Source organism: Schistocerca nitens, chromosome 5 (assembly GCF_023898315.1).
Source record: "Schistocerca nitens isolate TAMUIC-IGC-003100 chromosome 5, iqSchNite1.1, whole genome shotgun sequence".
Classification (NCBI taxonomy): domain Eukaryota; kingdom Metazoa; phylum Arthropoda; class Insecta; order Orthoptera; family Acrididae; genus Schistocerca; species Schistocerca nitens.
The window spans coordinates 134,260,776-134,280,368 of NC_064618.1; the positions used below are offsets into that span (position 1 = coordinate 134,260,776).

The 19,593-nt window shown below is 41.0% G+C and overlaps 1 protein-coding gene across 3 annotated transcripts in view; it reads left to right on the forward strand.

Moving 5' to 3' along the window:
* The window catches only part of LOC126259859 (vezatin-like), a 117,882-nt gene that overhangs the window by 53,367 nt on the left and 44,922 nt on the right, over positions 1-19,593 (forward strand). For 2 of the 3 annotated variants that reach the window (XM_049956915.1, XM_049956916.1), the window contains one exon: positions 10,628-10,876. The exons of the other annotated variant lie outside the window; for it this stretch is intronic. In XM_049956915.1, the coding sequence (XP_049812872.1) occupies positions 10,628-10,876 (249 nt within the window). The remainder of the gene's footprint in view (positions 1-10,627; positions 10,877-19,593) is intronic. 3 annotated transcript variants of the gene reach the window in all.

Here is a 19,593-nt window from a genome sequence, read left to right on the forward strand (position 1 = left end):
TTGTGTGTGGCATAATGCGGTGGGTTTTCGTGGTTTATCCGAGGAGGATCTAGGACAGTGATGCCCCTTGGCAGGCTAGTGGCCATGGACGATGGATTTCAGGAATTGCAACTGTCTCACTGGAAGTACGTTGTACAGTGCATCGTTTTATAGACATTTTATCTACTCTAGAACATTTTGGCACTTCAAAAATAATTTGTATGTTTGAAAGTATGGACAATAAAAAGAAGAAAATTGTGACAGTTGCTGGCAGTTTGTACACTATATACTCATATATTTTTCGTAAGAAAAATCACACAATACTTGTAAAATAATAGACATAACACAGTGGCTAATAACTGATTAATAATGAACATAGTAGAACCAACATTTTATTGGTGGTCACCTATAGTATTGGTTTATACAACTCTTCCCTGCCTTATACACTTCTTTCAAGAGGCCTGAAAGTGGAGACAGGGTCAATCTAAAGCACGTAATTATTTACAATTTCCAAAAACAAGAAAAGCAAAAATATCAAAACTGAACATCTTGCATATTAGTCAAACTTAGACATAGAAACACCTGTAAATGTAATTATATTTTTAACATCTGCTGATTTTCATCTCCAACTAGAAAGGAATTAAGTAGAATGTTGTGAGCTGTTATTACAGTCCACCTACAGGAGAGAGTGGTATTAAATTAATTTATTTTTCTCTTCTACTTCCAAAGATGAAATGTATGTTCTACTCATTGTAGGATGAGACACAGTAAATAATTGTTTGCCTTTTACAGTGTAAAATGTGGTGCACTGTAGAACCATAGCAGATGATTGTCCAGTAAAATCAGATGCCACCGAGATAAAAATTCGTATACATTTGGATTTTTCTAGACATTGAGTATTAAAATAACATGTAGGGTTGACACGAGGCCTGCATTGATTGTTCGTTTTTTCTACCCTACAGTGTTTGACACTACACTAAACCACACTAAGCTCATGTGAACTCTGTAGGCTTGCAATTGCAGCATTGACCAATCAGTAATTAGTTTGTATTGTGAATGAAGAGACATCAGTGTCACTACCATTTCAAAAACTTTTTTGTACTCTTAGCTACATTTCACTCACACTAATGTATAAACTTCCTTCTACCAAACTTTTTCACTGCAGGACAAATAGTGTCATTTTACAATGACTGTTACGAATTATGAAAAGGTAAATGTGTTCTTAAAAAGCTGAGGTGCTACACTACCATGTGTACAAAAATCAGATTTTTTTTAACTGCATATTTTTTTCCAAATTGATTGAGAAACTTTATGGAAAAGAAAAAATCACGCGAAATGAAAAGTAGGTGCTTTCTTGTTTTGTGAGGAAAGTAAAGCTTTTAAGTGAAAAGTAAGTTCATAAAATGATGTGGTATAGTCTTATACAGTGCCAAGAGCTTATACAATAAGAAAAATCAGGAAATGGATTTCCCCATTTCTTGTCTTCATAGCCCGACATGCAGTGTGAACCTCTAGGATGGCAACTTGAGCTGGGTAGGCACAGGCTGGTCCGGTACATGCCATCCCCACCTGAGGCACACTGTGAACGCAGCCTTATCCTCCAGCCCGTAAACGGTGTTGACGTCTTTGATGTAGAGTGTGCTTGCCCAGGGTTTTTGATTTTGGTCCATCTTCCATCCCTTGCACTTACATCTTATTGCTATTTCTGGCTAATCGAGGACATTCCACATTAGCAGGTTTTACCCTCCACCTGCACATGTTGCAACAAAGATGCAAGTCATCCTCATTCCCGTGGTGTGTGTGTGTGTGTGTGTGTGTGTGTGTGTGTGTGTGTGTGTGTGTGTGTGTGATAGACCCTAGCAATGGCAGTGGGTGGTTCATCTCCAGTTTCAGAACCCCACTGAGACATTACCGAACTGGAACTATAACCCAGAAGAAAAAGAAGAAATCAAAGGGAAAGATAGACTGTGGTAGAAATGCTCACCTCTTTCACTCTGTTTCCCCCCTAAAAAATAGAAAATTATCCCATGAAAGAGCAACAGATATTTCCTTCACCTAATTAAAGTTGGTATAGCTGTAGAGGAAGCCCGATTCCCATCAGACTGCTCTCCTAGAAACATTACTAAAGTCCTCCAGTCTGTTATGCTGTGGTCGTCGCAGATCTGTTATGTTGGATCCTCGTTAGCTGCTTTTATGGGAAGCAAGGCAGTATATTGATTGGTGGCTGGTATCGTCATTCTATAACATGAACTGTATGCAATTATTAACTATGTTCTTTATTAACATAAACTAAGAGCTACTTAACTTAAGCTTCCATGTGCTGTGGTACAAGATCTCTGTGTAGTTCACCTTAGCCTCACTGCCAGTGAAGTAGAAGTCCGCAATGTTCACTATAAGGTTGTTATATGCTGCCTGTCTCTGTGCTAGAGGTTAAGTCTGCGGCTCCGACTTCTCCAACTTGGTGATACTCTGGAACTCACTGGGTGCAACAGGCTCAAACTTACTTGAACTAACTGGGACGAACTAACGAACTGGCTCTCCAGTCCGCAGCAGCGATCCTAAATACTGACAGCCGAGAGGGCGTTGGTAGCATGTCTGTCTGTCGTTGGCCTCAATCGATCTTGTGACTGCTATGCCACACGGTGTGCTGGTGCCAGCTTACACCAGCACATGTTAATCAATGTGCCCTGGAAGAAAATACCTAACAGCCTGGAGAATTTCAGTAATTTTAACCTTTCTGGCTGTGAAAGTTTAAATTTTACAGTAGTCTTATATTACAGAACCCAAGCTGACCCCAGGAGGGAAATGATTTGAGGCCAGAAAATTAGTTTTAGTTAACAGATTGTACTCGGCACTTCTACGAGTGTGATAGCTGAACATATATAAACAAACATAGATTTTACATTTTGTAATATTTACGTACGTCCAGATGGGAAGGTCATGTATTAGATGATTATAGATTTGATCTTTCTGCTATCTCCACCGCTCCTCATCATGGGCGATGTTAATGCCCACAAGAGTTTGTGGAACAGTTTCAAAATTTCTCAGTGGTGTGGTCTACTAGAAAAAGTGTTTTTAAAATTATAATCTCTGTATCGCAAACTCTACGTCTTCCACTTTAACTTTGCATATGGCTCTGTCTCGGCTATCAATATTCATCTGTAATCTTGGCTTTCTCCCACCAACCTTTTGGAAGGTGCTTACCGATGTATGCAAGTGACCAGTTTCTGATGGTTCTATCTCTGCCGCACTGAAACCCATCAAAAATACTCACCAATCTTGAATAAAAAGAATGCCAATGACTTTTCCTTAAATCCTGGTCTTCCCTCCCAATGGTAAAGTGAAGTTATCCTCTGATAGACCAATACTCTGATATCACAGCTGGCAAAAGCAGAAACCTCTTTTTCTTCAGGATTTCACTGCAAGAAACCTATACTCTAATGAAACCTTGAAATAGCCATCAGCATTAAAAATCATAGACAGGCTCTCCAGCAACATGAGCAACATTCATTGAGAGATACACTTATCACCTTGAAAAGTCTTTGAGTCCATACCCACATTCTATTTTTAATCCACAAGAAAGAAAATTGGGAAATATTTGTAACCACTGTAGGGACTGTCACCACCTGCTCTCAAATATGGACAAAGTATGCAATATTTGTGGACAACAGCTGTCCTCTAGTAACCTAGGCATCTGTTAGGGTAATGTCACTCAGTCTGACTCATCATTGCTGCTAAAACTAGTAACACACTTTGCCTAAACCGCAGCATGTGAAAGTTACCCTCCCACCTTCCACCTTCCACCTCCATAAAAGAATAGTCGAGAGTATTTATCTGTCCTTTTATTCTGAACATGAGCTTTTTGATATAATCACACACTCTCACATGATACTTACAGAAGTGACTCTGAGCACACCATAACTCACTGCCATCCCTGAGATATTCAAGACCTTCTTACTGACCACCAAAGCCTTTGAGTCCACCATACCCACAACAATGGGGCATAACCCTGTAAACAAACTATTAGATCATTTGGCCAAGAAGGCTGTCAGTAAGGACCAGGCATGACTTGTAATTAAAGGCTCTGAGACAGAATTCCTAAATAATGTTTCTTGACTTCTGCAAGGCGTTCGATAGAGTTCCCCACAGTCGTTTAATGAACAAAGTAAGGGCATGTGGACTATCAGACCAATTGTGTGATTGGATTGAAGAGTTCCTAGATAAAAGAATGCAGCATGTCATTCTCAATGGAGAGAAGTCTTGCGAAGTAAGAGTGATTTCAGGTGTGCCGCAGGGGAGTGTCGTAGGACCGTTACTATTCCCAGTATACATAAATGGCCCTGTGGATAACATCGGAAGTTCACTGAGGCTTTTTGCGGATGATGCTGTAGTATATCGAGAGGTTGTAACAATGGAAAATTGTACTGAAATGCAGGAGGATCTGCAACGAATTGACGCATGGTGCAGGGAATGGCAATTGGATTTCAATGTAGACAAGTGTAATGTGCTGCGAATACATAGAAAGAAAGATCCTTTATCATTTAGCTACAGTATAGCAAGTCAGCAATTGGAAGCAGTTACTTCCATAAATCATCTGGGAGCAGGCATTAGGAGTGATTTAAAATGAAATGATCATTCAAAGTTGATCGTTGGTAAAGCAGATGCCAGACTGAGATTCATTGGAAGAATCCTAAGGAAATACAATCTGAAAACAAAAGAAGTAGGTTACAGTACGCTTGTTCGTCCACTCCTTGAGTACTGGTCACCAGTGTGGGATTCGTACCAGATAGGGTTGATAGAAGAGATAGAGGAGATCCAACGGAGAGCAGCGTGCTTCGTTACAGGATCATTTAGTAATCGCAAAAGTGTTATAGAGATGATAGAAAAACTCCAGTGGAAGACTCTGCAGGAGAGATGCTCAGTAGCTCGGTACGGGCTTTTGTTGAAGTTTTGAGAACATACCTTCACCGAGGAGTCAAGCAGTATATTGCTCCCTCCTACGTATATCTCGCGAAGAGACCATGAGGATAAAATCAGAGAGATTAGAGCCCACACAGGGGCATACCGACAGTCTTTCTTTCCACGAACAATACGAGACTGGAATAGAAGGGAGAACCAATAGAGGTACTCAAACTACCCTCCGCCACACATCGTCAGGTGGCTAGTGGAGTATGGATGTAGATGTAGAACGTTGTACCAAATTTAAATTATCAGATCACATTTCGCATATTCCCATGCAAATTTAAATAATGCAGGTTATCATTTTGGAACTGTTGATATGTGATACCAAATGATGATTCTCAAATGGGTAGTAGCTAGTCTTCAGGCTGTGCCTTGAAAGCCACATAGCTCTGTGTAGCAGTGGTTTAGGGGCATGGCTTCCTTGGAATACGGCTCTTATAGGTGTCCCGAAGGCTCTGGTGTTTCAGCCTAAGGGTGTCCTACCAACCTGCACACAATTTTCATGTACCACTGCTTACATCAAAAGGGAATGAACAGAGTTGCTGATAATTCACTATAAAATCCCTGTCTCTGTATATATCTGTTATGTTTTGATGCGTCATTAATCAATGTTTAGTGTTATTTTTTCGATACTGTTTTTGACAGTTTTTTTTTTCCTTTCTGCCATTGGCTGGTCTATCTACCTTTGGAATAAGTTTGCAAATGTCCCGCCAGGCTGCACTATAGTACGGTAATGTAAGTATCACCACATAATGAGAATGTCACTAATGATTTAAGGTAAAACAGCACGAAATATAACCCCTGTGTGAAATGTATTCTATTACTTTAGTTTCCTTGCTTGCAGACTGCAGGTAACATGCATTATTAGCAAGTTCCTTTTTCTGAGTGTGCTATGCGTGACTTCAGTGAGTTTTGCTTTCTTGTGAATAACAGCAGCATACACGAATTTGAAACCAACACAATGTGAATTCATTGTGCAATTTATTAGGTAAAATTTTGAAACATGTGGTTAAGATGAAAGTGAAGGAAATTGGTGCACTCAGAGCCAATGTAAACATGAATCAAGAACAAAAACAGTCAAGGGTATACAAGCAATTTTAACAGAGCAATGCACAAAATGCAGCTGAGTGGTTGAGTGCAGTTTATCACTTAAAATGCATATTTTTGTAATACACAAGTACAAATATGACAAATATGGTGTGTAAACTACCATGGCGGTTTGCTCACGTTGTGCATGTCAGCCAATCACGGCACAGGATCCGTGATGTCACTGCAAGATCGCTGTTTTGTCAAGCGAACTCATAAACACTGTGGTTTGAATGCAGAAAACATTAACTGTCTGAAGTTTAGAAATGAAAATACCAAACACAATAAGCATGCAATAAAGCTAACATACAGCGCATTAAAGATCTCTCCAAGACACGTCTTTTACTATGATTTGTTGTGGTAAACAGTAAGGAAATGTGATGTTGGAGGATAAATAAGCTATCCATGGATTTTATCTTGGAGTTAACTTTTGTTGTTATTTAGTAGCATGAGCTACTGTTCTGAGCGATAAATTTCGCAGCCTTCACCAGTGTGAAAACCATGAGCTGCGCCTGACAAGGACATATTGAAATTCATGTAATGTGCCCTGACTTACAAGCAGCACTGACCCATTGACTCCCATTGTCGTGGAGCATGTTGTTGTTGCTGCAAGATATCTATGTACTGTAAAATGTTCTACCATCATCTTCATGTAGAATGTCCCACCCAGTATCTACAGTTCTTAGCTAAATCCACATTGACCACATTGGAATTGCCCAGAAGTACATTCTTAAATAAGCTGCCCTATGTTATTACTACTGCATGTGTTGCCTCTTTACCAGTGCCATACCTTTTGATAGAGTGCCCCACTGTTACTGCAATAGGAAAAACTCTGAAGCTATCCTGCTCATTAATCTCAATTTGAATTGATGACCTCCAAGCAGTGAACTTAGTTCTCCATTCTATCCAATAATGTGATTTTTATAGTCTTCTGTAATGGTTAGGCAATATTGTCTTCACAGACTCTGGTTGGGTATAGCTGGAAACCTCTTACAATAGCTTGGAACTTGTTAGTCTGATGTGGAACACTTATATCTTGTCACAGAACATAACTTGGCTGGTTTTGGCTCTGTTTTTCCCACCAACCAGTGGCACTTTGTTGTTCTTTTATAGCTGGTTTCATCCTTACCTCCTCCTTCGTTTTTTCCAACCTTTTTTTTTTTTAGACGCATGTCCGTACCTTGGGAAGCTTTCAAGATTGTTGTATAGGTATGCTGCCATTACAGGGTATGAGCCATGTCATGAGGTAAGGGACCTGCTCCCAACCCCTTACCTCATGGGGCTCATACTCCTGTAATAGACCTAGATGCAAAACCTGTCCCATACGTCCTCCCACCACTACCTACTCCAGTCCAGTCATTAACATTACCTATCCCATCAAAGACACAGCTACCTGTGAAACCAGTCATGATTTACAAGCTAAGCTGCAACTACTGTGCCACCTTCTGTGTAGGCATGACAACGAACAAGCTGTGTGTCTGCATGAATGGCCACCGACAAACTGTGGCCAAGAAACAAGTGGACCACCCTGTTGCTGAACACAATGCCAAACATGATATCCTTTATTTCAGTGACTGCTTCGCAGCCTGTGCCATGTGGATTCTTCCCACCAACACCAGCTTTTCTGAACTGCGCAGGTGGGAACTTTCCCTGCGATACATCCTATGTTACCGAACCCTCCTGGCCTCAACCTTCGTTAGTCACTGTCCTCACCCATCCAGCCCCTTCCCTGTTCCCATTCCAGCACTACACAGCCGTCATTCCACCACCACACCCAGTCTTTTCACTTCTCTCCTTTTCCGCTACTTCCAGCCGCCCCCCCCCCCTCCTCTCCACTCCCCATCTCTCCCCTGCACTCCGTCTAATTTGCAACACTTCACTGTCTGCCACCCCCACCATACTATCCCTCCCCCTCCCCGCTCCAGCCTCCTCCTTACCCTCACCCATTTGCCACTCCCATCATGCACTGGTGCTGCTGCTCGTAGTGTGGTTTCAGTTGCCTGGGACTGCAGGTGTGTGTGTATGTGGGGGGTTCTTTTTTTTTATTTTTTTTTAATTATTGTTGACGAAGGCGCTAACGGCTAAAAGCTATAATCGTGAGAGTCTTTTTGTTGTGTCTGTGACTCACCATGTCCACTATATGGTGAGTAGCAGCTTTCCTTCTCATAATACTGTTACATTCCAACCTGGATTTTCTGTTGTTTGATTGCTGTCTAGTTCTTGACTCAATATGGACAATGACCCACAAGTTTCAACAGTTGTGGCAGATGTTTGGCTATGCCATATGTTGGCAAATTATTGTGTTTGCTTTCATATCTAGTGGGATTCCCTTGTTGTGTGTTTTTGTGGAAGGCCATACAGCCACTGTGATACAGGTGCTAGGAGTAAAGCATTCTGACAGTATTGTTGTCTGGACCTGAGCTCTCGAAGAGTGAGGTAGTCTTCTGCATCACATGTTGTGGATTCTTCTCGATTTGCTTGTATGTGACCCTTTAGCAATGTGTCAATGTTCTGGCACTGATCATTTGACATTAACAACATTGTCACATTGCCTTTGTCTGCTGGTAGGCCCACTACATTGTCGTCCTCTCAGAGGGCCTGTATTACACGGCATTCTGCCACCGAGAGGTTGGTCTTCGACGTTTTGGCCTTGTCGAGGACTGTGCAGGTCTTCCTTCTCACTTCTTCAGCATTATTAGAGGGGAGCCCACAGGTGGTTTGCTCGATGCTGCTGCTGATCACGTGTTTAACATCTTGCTACTGGTGCTAAATTCAGGTCTTTTGGCAACACAGACGTTGTTGCCTCATCAATGGCTTCCTGCCCAGATTGATGATGGGTCTCAAATTACTATTGTCGGTGTTCTGCAGCTAGCATTAGGACGCTGGTGAAACTTGTACTGTTTTGCTGTATATCTCCACTTGCAGAGGTCTGTGAAGGTGCTTCCACCCACCTATTACTGAGTGTAGGCAGAGATACTTGATGCAAGGTGCAGTTTTGGAAGTTGTGGTCTGTTAACACAGATGGGCTCCCATATCAAGGTCGAAATGGCACACTGTAGAGTTCATTTTGCTGCAAAAAGGTGAGGCTCCTGAGCAGCCTTGCCCTCTTGATCAGCAGTTTTTGTAGCATCTTGAAGCTGTGAAGAATCTCTTCATTGTAGTGTTTGCAGTATGGAAATGCAGCCATTTTCATCCAATTTCACTGACATAACCTTCTCGGGATGTCAGCCAAGTGGCAATGTAATTTTTTAGCAATGTTTCAGTGCATTTCTTAATCATTGTACTCAGGTGAATTGTGAGTTTATGTGGTTTGTGATCTCTCATGGCCATGGTGGGAGGGAGTGGAGGAGGAGGGAGGGGCAGGGTTGTCCTGGCGTTAGTTCATTTTGTCTGCTACTTTGCTACTAAGCTGCTTTCAAGAATGTGTGTTTAGTTACAGCCAGTTGGAAGGATTTTGACTGTGGACATTTGCAAAGAAAGTGCTAGAAATTTTGGAGAAGTTGGTGGGATTTAGTTCATTTATGGTTTGGATCTGTTTGGTTGTAATGTCACTTTTAGTAACAAACTAACGATGCTTGATGATCAAAATCTAGTATTCTCCTCATTATTTTTGCCCCACATGTTGTATTTGAAACTGTCCTAAGTGAATACTTGGGCATTTCCTGTTTTTCTCTTGTGGGAACACGCCAGAAAATAGGTTGACATCAATTTTAAATAAAACGTATAATAGAAGCCAGTTAATGTATCACTATATCTATTGGTTCATTTGTGAGGAGGGTGTAATCCAGCAGTATTTCTGTGTTTCTTTTCTGTGCCAGTTTTTACACTGAGACTTTGTTTCTGAGGAGAAGATGTCAAGTTCCTTATTGAATTTACGATATTTCTCCTCACTGAAAATCCTACACCAAATTGTAGTTGTTTCTTAAGGTCGCACTGGTTTTTCTTTGGATATTCTACAGTTTCCTTATTCAAAGTGATTTTCGCTAATGTATCTCTTTTCAAATAGTTCTGTAAATTGGCTGCTTAGTTTCTGCATTGCTATGTTATTTGCTTTAGTTTTCCAACTGTGAGAAGAGTACTAATGTTCAAAGCAGCAATAAAATATCTACTTTTGGGCAAAGACGTTTGGGAAACTTTGGTGCATTCCTGTGTATTTCATCTTTATTAAAAGGAACAATGCATTAAACATGCTATGTTCCTTTTTTTAATTGCTTTGTGTGGCATAGGAATGCAGGACAAGTCTGTTGATAAGTCTGTGTTCTTGTTTTTGCACTTTATTGCCCCCATACATATCGCACAGCCTCTTCCCCTGCTCAGCAACACTTATAGCTTAGGAGTATGATGTTTTGTAAGTAGTATGTTGAAAAAATAGAATTTCAGGTAATTAAATTTTATTTTGTATGTGTGCAGTATGTGTACATCTGGATGGTACCAAATTCATAGAATAAATTATAAATGAAATTGGTTGATTTACTTTGCTTATGTCTTGGGAATATAGGCCACAGATAGATATGAGCAGCAAAAAACATCCTCCACAGATAAGATCTGTTTATTTTTTCTGCTTCTAAAATTAAATTTTTAACGATATGCATTGTTGCAGTTGGCATGTGCTGCCTTTAGGTGGGCTTGTAGGTGCAGTTACATGGACACTGAAGAGCCCACTGCTTGTAATAGGCATCCCTACACTACTACTGTATGCTGCAGTGCGCTTGGCAGGCAAACGGTATCACAGACGCTGCTTGCGGTCTGTGGCAGCTCTTGTTGGAGCATTGCAGGAACTGCAGACCACTTCCAAGAAGGCACTCAGACGTTTGCAGGAGAGTGAGCTGATTGCACGAGGTTTCATGTTGTAAGTAACAGCTCTATTAAAACGATTATTTAGCTTTATGGCATATGTTTAAAAGGCTGAGGTAAGAAAAACATACCTCACGATAAGAGGTCTCACTTTTCAGCTTAGAGAATTTGAGGCCGACAATACAATAAAGCAGCATAAACTGAAAGAAAATGTAAGCATTCAATTTATATATTTTTGTTTATTATTCCGTCACCTGTTTACACAGCACACAGTATGAAAACATTACAAACTGCATCAGAGATCAGGTACTCAAAAATTAAAATGTAGCAATTGTCCATAAGTTATTATTAGGCACAAAATTCACAGAATACCTACTGTAGATGCTTTAGGCTCTAAACTCTGAGTACGTGTACCTGACCACAAAAAATACTCAGTAACACTTACAATGTGTACTTCATCTGTCTGTGAAGGGAAGAAACAGAAATCATAAAATACAAACTTTTTAAGAAAAGACCACTGCACATGAGCTGCTCACTTGAAAAGACAGGACAGGTCAGACTCTGTGAGAGTGAAATGCACATGCTTCTTGAAACTTCCAGGCTGGCTTCTACCAGGTACTTTGAACATGTCTACGCATAGACATGTTCAGAGTACCAGGTAGAAGGACTGGTGGCACGCGTAAACACATTCAGAGCACGCAGGAACAGGTACAAAGGTGTGCGCATTAACACGTCCAGAGCAGTTAAAGGGCTAAACCTGAATTCTGGACTGGGACTCAAACATGGGATCTTTGCCTTTGCTCAGTCGGTAGAGCATTTGCCTGCCAGGAAGTTTCATATCCGTGCACACTCTGCTGCAGAGTGAAATTTCATTCTGGACACTTCCACCATGATTACATCATGGGAATAGAGTCCCAGGGACTACAGCTGTCCTGCTTGTTGCTGGTGGAAAACACACTAGTTTTAAAACAATAAACTGGTATTCAAGATCGCAGGAATTCTTTTTATTCCATGATTACCGGTTTCGGCGAAACTAAAGCCGCCATCATCGGATCTAGGGAGGACAGAAAACACTATAAAAGTGGGCTTGGATTCCACTTATATAACATGTATACATATAAATTTAGGTACATACCTTAGGACACATACGGGTTACAACATCAAGGCAGACAGTGATGATATTAATAGTTGCCTATAACACGCAGGCCTTACAGAATTGTCATAGGTTGCACATAGGTGTCCAAGAGAGATGACATTATAAATGTTAAGTGTCTCCATCACACACAAGTGCAAGCTAGGTACTACCGCAACTCCAGCTCTGTTCTTACACTACGGGCCACGTCGCAAGATGGCGCTAGCAGAAGAGGTGCCGATGACTGTCACAGCTCATATCATAACAGGCTCTGCGTGTGTGGTAACACTACGTCATTAGCTTGTACATAATTCCGATACTGCCGAGTTACACAAGTACACATCTGTCTGGCCATATGTAAAACCTACCAAAAGTCATATGTAAATTTAAAAACACTGCAGGGTTACACAACTGCATATTCGTCTGGTCTTATATTAAAAGACATACCAATAAAATACACATCTTGCCTATGAGTTTTGGTCTTAACAGAACAACTTAATATAAGAAGTACAACTATGTGGCAGCCTCATGTAAATGAAGCACAGTCATCTAACAAAACCAATATCAAAAAGTTATGCCACCTTATGTCGACTATATACTTATGTAGTCGTAAAAGACCCTGTTTTGTGGTGTACGCGGCGGTCACTGAACCAAAACCAAGAAAACGTAAAACGGGTGGGTCGGGGTTGCATGTGCCTATCGACCTAAAATAGGACATTATCCCCATATTCATAAAAGAGTTGACTGAGTTCCCATGGTTCTCTGTTGCTTCAAAGGGCTCTATAGGACCTTGTCAAAAATACTAAAGAAATTATGGTCTGCAGATTCGAGTTGATCGTTAGGCAATAAGTTAGGGTATCTTTTTTTGTTTCTATAAATTTGAATGTTTTCTAGCATATGAAGCTTTTTTTCCTTTTGGGGCCCTATGCAAAATCTCCATGTTGCGCCGTATATCTAACACTTTGTGCTTAGGTGCCCGCATATGGTCTCCAAATGCAGTCTTGTTATATGCATTTGTGTGTTCTCAAAAACGTGTAAAAATGAGCTTTCTGTCTGCCCGTCATAGAACCCGTCGTACTCACCGCATCGTAGTTTATAAACCAGATGTGTACTTGTGTAACTTAGCAGTCTCAGAATTATGTACAAGCCCTAATGACATAGTGTTACCACACACGCAGAGGCTGTTATGATACGAGCTGTGACAGTCATTGGTGCCTCTTCTGCTAGCGCCATCTCGCACCGTGGCCTGTAGTGTAAGAACAGAGTCGGAGTTGCGGTAGTACCTAGCTTGTGCTTGTGTGTGATGGAGACACATTTATAATGTCATCTCTCTTGGACGCCTATGTGCTACCTATGACAATTTTGTAAGGCCTGCGTGTTATAGGAAACTATTAATATCACCATTGTCTGCCTTGATGTTGTAACCCATATGTGTCCTAAGGTATGTACCTAAATTTATATGTATACATGTTATATAAGTGGAATCCAAGCCCACTTTTATAGTGTTTTCTGTCCTCCCTAGATCTGATGATGGCGTCTTTAGTTTCGCCGAAACGGGTAACCATGAAATAAAAAGAATTCCTGCGATCTTGGCTACCAGTTTGTTGTTTTACAACCACATTTATTAACAAGTTTCATTTAATCCTACACAGAATTGTAAAGTACAAAGCAGGCCTGCTATATGCAAAGAAGAAACTTTTATTTTTAAAAAAATCTTTCATTAGCATCACGGAACTTGGAATGAAATTACTGATCACCAAACCCATTACTCTGGTCAGTAGAACAAAAGTGAGACTACCTCTAACTTTTGATTTCATTAGTTTAATAATTGAAAAAACACTTTCGCATATGTATTGGATTCCAAACATACTGCAGCTCAAACAGCTATTGTAAACAACTGCAAGAACTCTTTAGGAGGAATATTCTTGTAGATTTCCAAATATTCTCCCTCTCCTGCACTGCATTGAAAATCAGTGAGCTCAAACAGAATTTCAGAAGACACATTTTCAGTTTCCACTACAGAAGTAGTTGCAAAAATATCAAAATCAAATTCAGAATGATTTAGTTCACTAAATATGTTGTTGTAGGTTTCTTCCAGAGCCTGTACCACAGTAACAAATCCATCGAAATGTTCATTCAGTGTCTCCTTTTCCATAATTTTTTTCCACTTACAATTAGTCTACATTTGGAAAGCACTTACACAAATTTCCTGAAAGTTGATTTGTCTTGAACATAAATTTGTAGGACAAACATGAATTACTGTTTTGGTCTCAAGAGAAAATTACTGTTGTGTTACTTATAACAATATTATGAAAATGATACTTGTTACTCACCATATAGTGGAGATGCTGAGTCACAGGTAGGTACAACAGAGAGACTGTCAGAAAGTGAGCTTTTGCAACAAGGCCTTCGTTGGGAACATTGCTCTTTGATAAATTAATTTTCTTCCCAATATGGATTGAAGTGCAGGTATTAATAAATTTTCAATTAGAGGATCTCAACTCCTTCTTCACAATTTTCTTCACACTAGTTACGTCTTTTTATTAAAATCTGAACATAGGCAATCTAACGACCTGTGGTCAACAGGTAGCACTGCTGCACATGTTGTAGTTTGAAAAGAGTGGGATTAGAAGGTGTAGAGTGGTGGAGTGGAGTAGGAATTGCAGCTGACTGACTTGGAGGGAGCTGCATGCAAGCCTCATGGAGCACCCACATCCTCGCATTTGCCCAGCCCTGTTTTAACAGATTTTTGGAAACTCTTAACAGAAAAAGCTGTGAAGCTATCAAAAACCTGAATCACTATAGATTTCACATTGTTTTTAGGACAAGAAAGGGACAGGAGCAAAATGAGAGTTGATGTAGAACTATTTTCTTGTTATTAACAGTTCTAAAATTGTAAAACCTTTCTCCCAGTTGAAGAAAAATGTCTAGATCTTCTGAAACAAAAGTTCATGTTGGGTTGTTAGTCTATAACACGTAATGTTTTTATACACATGTCAAATCCTATGATGTTAATTGGATGGTTAATGTCCATGGATATCTTCAGTTACCTTCCCTTTTTTTGCCCTGCCCCTCCCGGCTTGCCCTCCGCCTTCTCTCTCTCTCCATACCGTTTTAAGTACTGATTTGATACAGCCCTGCCATAGTAGACACTTCTTACTCTCTAAGCTGTGTCAGTTCAATGGCTGATCCCAAGCTTACAGTAATGCCCATTGCTGTTGTCAGCAGAGCTTAATTTCTAAAATTTTAAATTTTATGTGCTGGAATGCACCTCTTCAGTCATAAAGCCCGTTCCCCTTCTGCAGACATAAAAATCACACGTTTTGATTTTTGAAAGTTGAACATGAACCTTTATTCTAACATGCACACAGGAGAGAGAAAAAGGAAAGGATCTAGAGCACCAGGGGTGAAGGGTCATGAGAGAAATAATGTTTACATTTCATCTCAAAAGGCTGAATGAGATTTTCACTCTGCAGCGGAGTGTGCGCTGATATGAAACTTCCTGGTAGATTAAAACTGTGTGCCCGACCGAGACTCGAACTCGGGACCTTTGCCTTTTGTGGGCAGGTGCTCTACCAACTGAGCTACCAAAGCACGATTCACGCCCGGTACTCACAGCATTACTTCTGCCAGTACCTCGTCTCCTACCTTCCAAACTTTACAGAAGCTCTCCTGTGAACCTTGCAGAACTAACACTCCTGAAAGAAAGGATATTGCGGAGACATGGCTTAGCCACAGCCTGGGGGATGTTTCCAGAATGAGATTTTCACTCTGCAGCGGAGTGTGCACTGATATGAAACTTCCTGGCAGATTAAATTTGTGTGCCCGACCAAGACTCGAACTCGGGACCTTTGCCTTTTGTGGGCAAGTGCTCTACCAACTGAGCTACCGAAGCACGACTCACGCCCGGTACTCACAGCTTTACTTCTGCCAGTACCTCGTCTCCTACCTTCCAAACTTTACAGAAGCTCTCCTGCGAGGAGAACATAAATTTGTAGGACAAACATGAATTACTGTTTTGGTCTCAAGAGAAAATTACTGTTGTGTTATTTATAACAATATTATGAAAATGATACTTGTTACTCATCATATAGTGGAGATGCTGAGTCACAGGTAGGTACAACAAAGAGACTGTCAGAAAGTGAGCTTTTGCAACAAGGCCTTCGTTGGGAACATTGCTCTTTGATAAATTAATTTTCTTCCCAATATGGATTGAAGTGCAGGTATTAATAAATTTTCATTTAGAGGATCTCAACTCCTTCTTCACAATTTTCTTCACACTAGTTACGTCTTTCTATTAAAACCTGAACATAAGCAATCTAACGACCGGTGGTCAACAGGTAGCATTGCTGCACATGTTGTAGTTTGAAAAGAGTGGGATTAGAAGGTGTAGAGTGGTGGAGTGGAGTAGGAATTGCAGCTGACTGACTTGGAGGGAGCTGCATGCAAGCCTCATGGAGCACCCACATCCTCGCATTTGCCCAGCCCTGTTTTAACAGATTTTTGGAAACTCTTAACAGAAAAAGCTGTGAAGCTATCAAAAAACCTGAATCACTATAGATTTCACATTGTTTTTAGGACAAGAAAGGGACAGGAGCAAAATGAGAGTTGATGTAGAACTATTTTCTTGTTATTAACAGTTCTAAAATTGTAAAACATTTCACCCAGTTGAAGAAAAATGTCAAGATCTTCTGAAACAAAAGTTCATGTTGGGTTGTTAGTCTATAACACGTAATGTTTTTATACACATGTCAAATCCTATGATGTTAATTGGATGGTTAATGTCCATGGATATCTTCAGTTACCTTCCCTTTTTTTGCCCTGCCCCTCCCGGCTTGCCCTCCGCCTTCTCTCTCTCTCCATACCGTTTTAAGTACTGATTTGATACAGCCCTGCCATAGTAGACACTTCTTACTCTCTAAGCTGTGTCAGTTCAATGGCTGATCCCAAGCTTACAGTAATGCCCATTGCTGTTGTCAGCAGAGCTTAATTTCTAAAATTTTAAATTTTATGTGCTGGAATGCACCTCTTCTGTCATAAAGCCCGTTCCCCTTCTGCAGACATAAAAATCACACGTTTTGATTTTTGAAAGTTGAACATGAACCTTTATTCTAACATGCACACAGGAGAGAGAAAAAGGAAAGGATCTAGAGCACCAGGGGTGAAGGGTCACGAGAGGAATAATGTTTACATTTCATCTCAAAAGGCTGAATGAGATTTTCACTCTGCAGCGGAGTGTGCGCTGATATGAAACTACCTGGTAGATTAAAACTGTGTGCCCGACCGAGACTCAAACTCGGGACCTTTGCCTTTTGTGGGCAAGTGCTCTACCAACTGAGCTACCGAAGCACGACTCACGCCCGGTACTCACAGCATTACTTCTGCCAGTACCTCGTCTCCTACCTTCCAAACTTTACAGAAGCTCTCCTGCGAACCTTGCAGAACTAACACTCCTGAAAGAAAGGATATTGCGGAGACATGGCTTAGCCACAGCCTGGGGGATGTTTCCAGAATGAGATTTTCACTCTGCAGCGGAGTGTGTACTGATATGAAACTTCCTGGCAGATTAAAACTGTGTGCCCGACCAAGACTCGAACTCGGGACCTTTGCATTTTGTGGGCAAGTGCTCTACCACCTGAGCTACCCAAGCACGCCTCACGCCCCGTCCTCACAGCTTTACTTCTGCCAGTACCTCGTCTCCTACCTTCCAAACTTTACAGAAGCTCTCCTGCGAGGAGAACTTCGGTAAAGTTTGGAAGGTAGGAGACGTGGTACTGGCAGAAGTAAAGCTGTGAGTACCGGGCGTGAGTCGTGCTTCGGTAGCTCAGTTGGTAGAGCACTTGCCCGCGAAAGGCAAAGGTCCCGAGTTCGAGTCTCGGTCGGGCACACAGTTTTAATCTGCCAGGAAGTTTCATCTCAAAAGGCTGCCAACTTTCAGCTGTGCATGCGTCGTGTGTGCAATTGGTCAGCAGTTATGGCATAAATTAAAGCACACAAGAAAGATCATTTCGTGAAAGCAGATTATACAGATGCTCATGTTCAAATACTCCTTAATGTTATTTATTTCTCATTGGTACACATAACACAAGCTTTTACCATACTACTATAGTTGGAGTCACAAACAATGGCAGTAGATTTTAGGGTCATTCTGTGCATCTGCATCATGCATTCTCCGACATCCAGTGAGCGTACAGCAGTGTTCTGAGCACTATGCTGTGAATGTTGTATGCAGTGCAACCCTTTTAACGTGATTGTAGTGAGTTATTTAGTGATTTTTTTTTTTTCTATTTGTTGTGAGTTGTCATGGCTGATGGGGACAGGAAGCGGCAAATTCTGTACAAGCAAGTGAGAGACATAATTTGCAGGATACACACAAAGTGCACCTGTGCACTTACCTTAACTGTCATTTGGAACTGGCAACAATGTATTCCCCATTCTTGTCTCAACCTGCACAAATTGCCTTCGTTTGTGGATCTGACTATAGATCACTGAGGTTGCTGGCACTTTTAAACAAAAGGTGATATGTGCTGATCACAATGGAACAAAGCTCAGCTTGGGTATGCTACACACACACACACACACACACACACACACACACCTCACTCCATGCCTCTGCCTATGACATCACACTGGTCACACTTTGTCACACTCACTGATGCTGGCTCAGCAACAAATTGTAGTTATGTTGCAATTTAATATGCGTGTACTGTTTGAAATCTCCATTGCCGCCTTGTTACATTTAGTTAACAAAAAAATGTTCCCTGGAAGCTGCTGCAGCACCATTCTGGCATGTTCCAGCTAAAATTAATCCCTGGTTGTCAGAGAAACAAAAACTGATGGCAAGGATGTTTTGGCATTCCCTGTATATAAGTACAACATGAGAAACTTCTAGGGTGTTTCAAGGGTTGACTTGGTAAAATTTGAAAGCTAAGGGCACTAGCAGTCTGAAGATAGCACCACACACACTGTCTGACCAGTCAGAACAGGAACAACAGAGATATGGCCACTAGCCTCCATGCCACCACCAATCTGCACAACACTCAACTATCGAATTCCCTCTGTTTTAAGTGGCACTTGTGTTGCACACAGCATTCAGTTACTTCTTACATGAGGTTTGGTGTACTCAGAGTGTTATGAGTCAGTGGTTGTCTTTTACCAGTAGTCATGTATGTTCAATCTCCTTTGACACCAAGAGTAATGATTCCAGCCACTGCTGTTGCAGTATGCACCTTAATTTGCTGGATATGTTGCCGCAATAGCCAGAATTGCAGACAGTTTTTCGGCTGTCCCGGGCATGTCAGAGCTGTTCCTTTGTTTGTACTTGAATGCAGTTCTAGGTGTCACTCTTACCATGGCTGTTTTTTAAAAACACATGCTTTAGGCATTCTAATCACGGTTCCAAATGGTTAGTGTCATAAATAAATCTTTCTATGTAAGTGAATGTGTTTAGGCAGTCCTGTTCTGTTTAGGCAGCCCTCTTTTTGTATTATCTGAAGAAAACTCCACACATTTAGGTACAAATCAAGTCAGTTATAAGCAAGGGTTTCTCTCTACCTCGACAGAGAAATTTTATATTTGTATGGATGCTGTTCATATGAAAAAGGAACTTGTCTACTTAGTGTCACCATGAGGCCATGTTA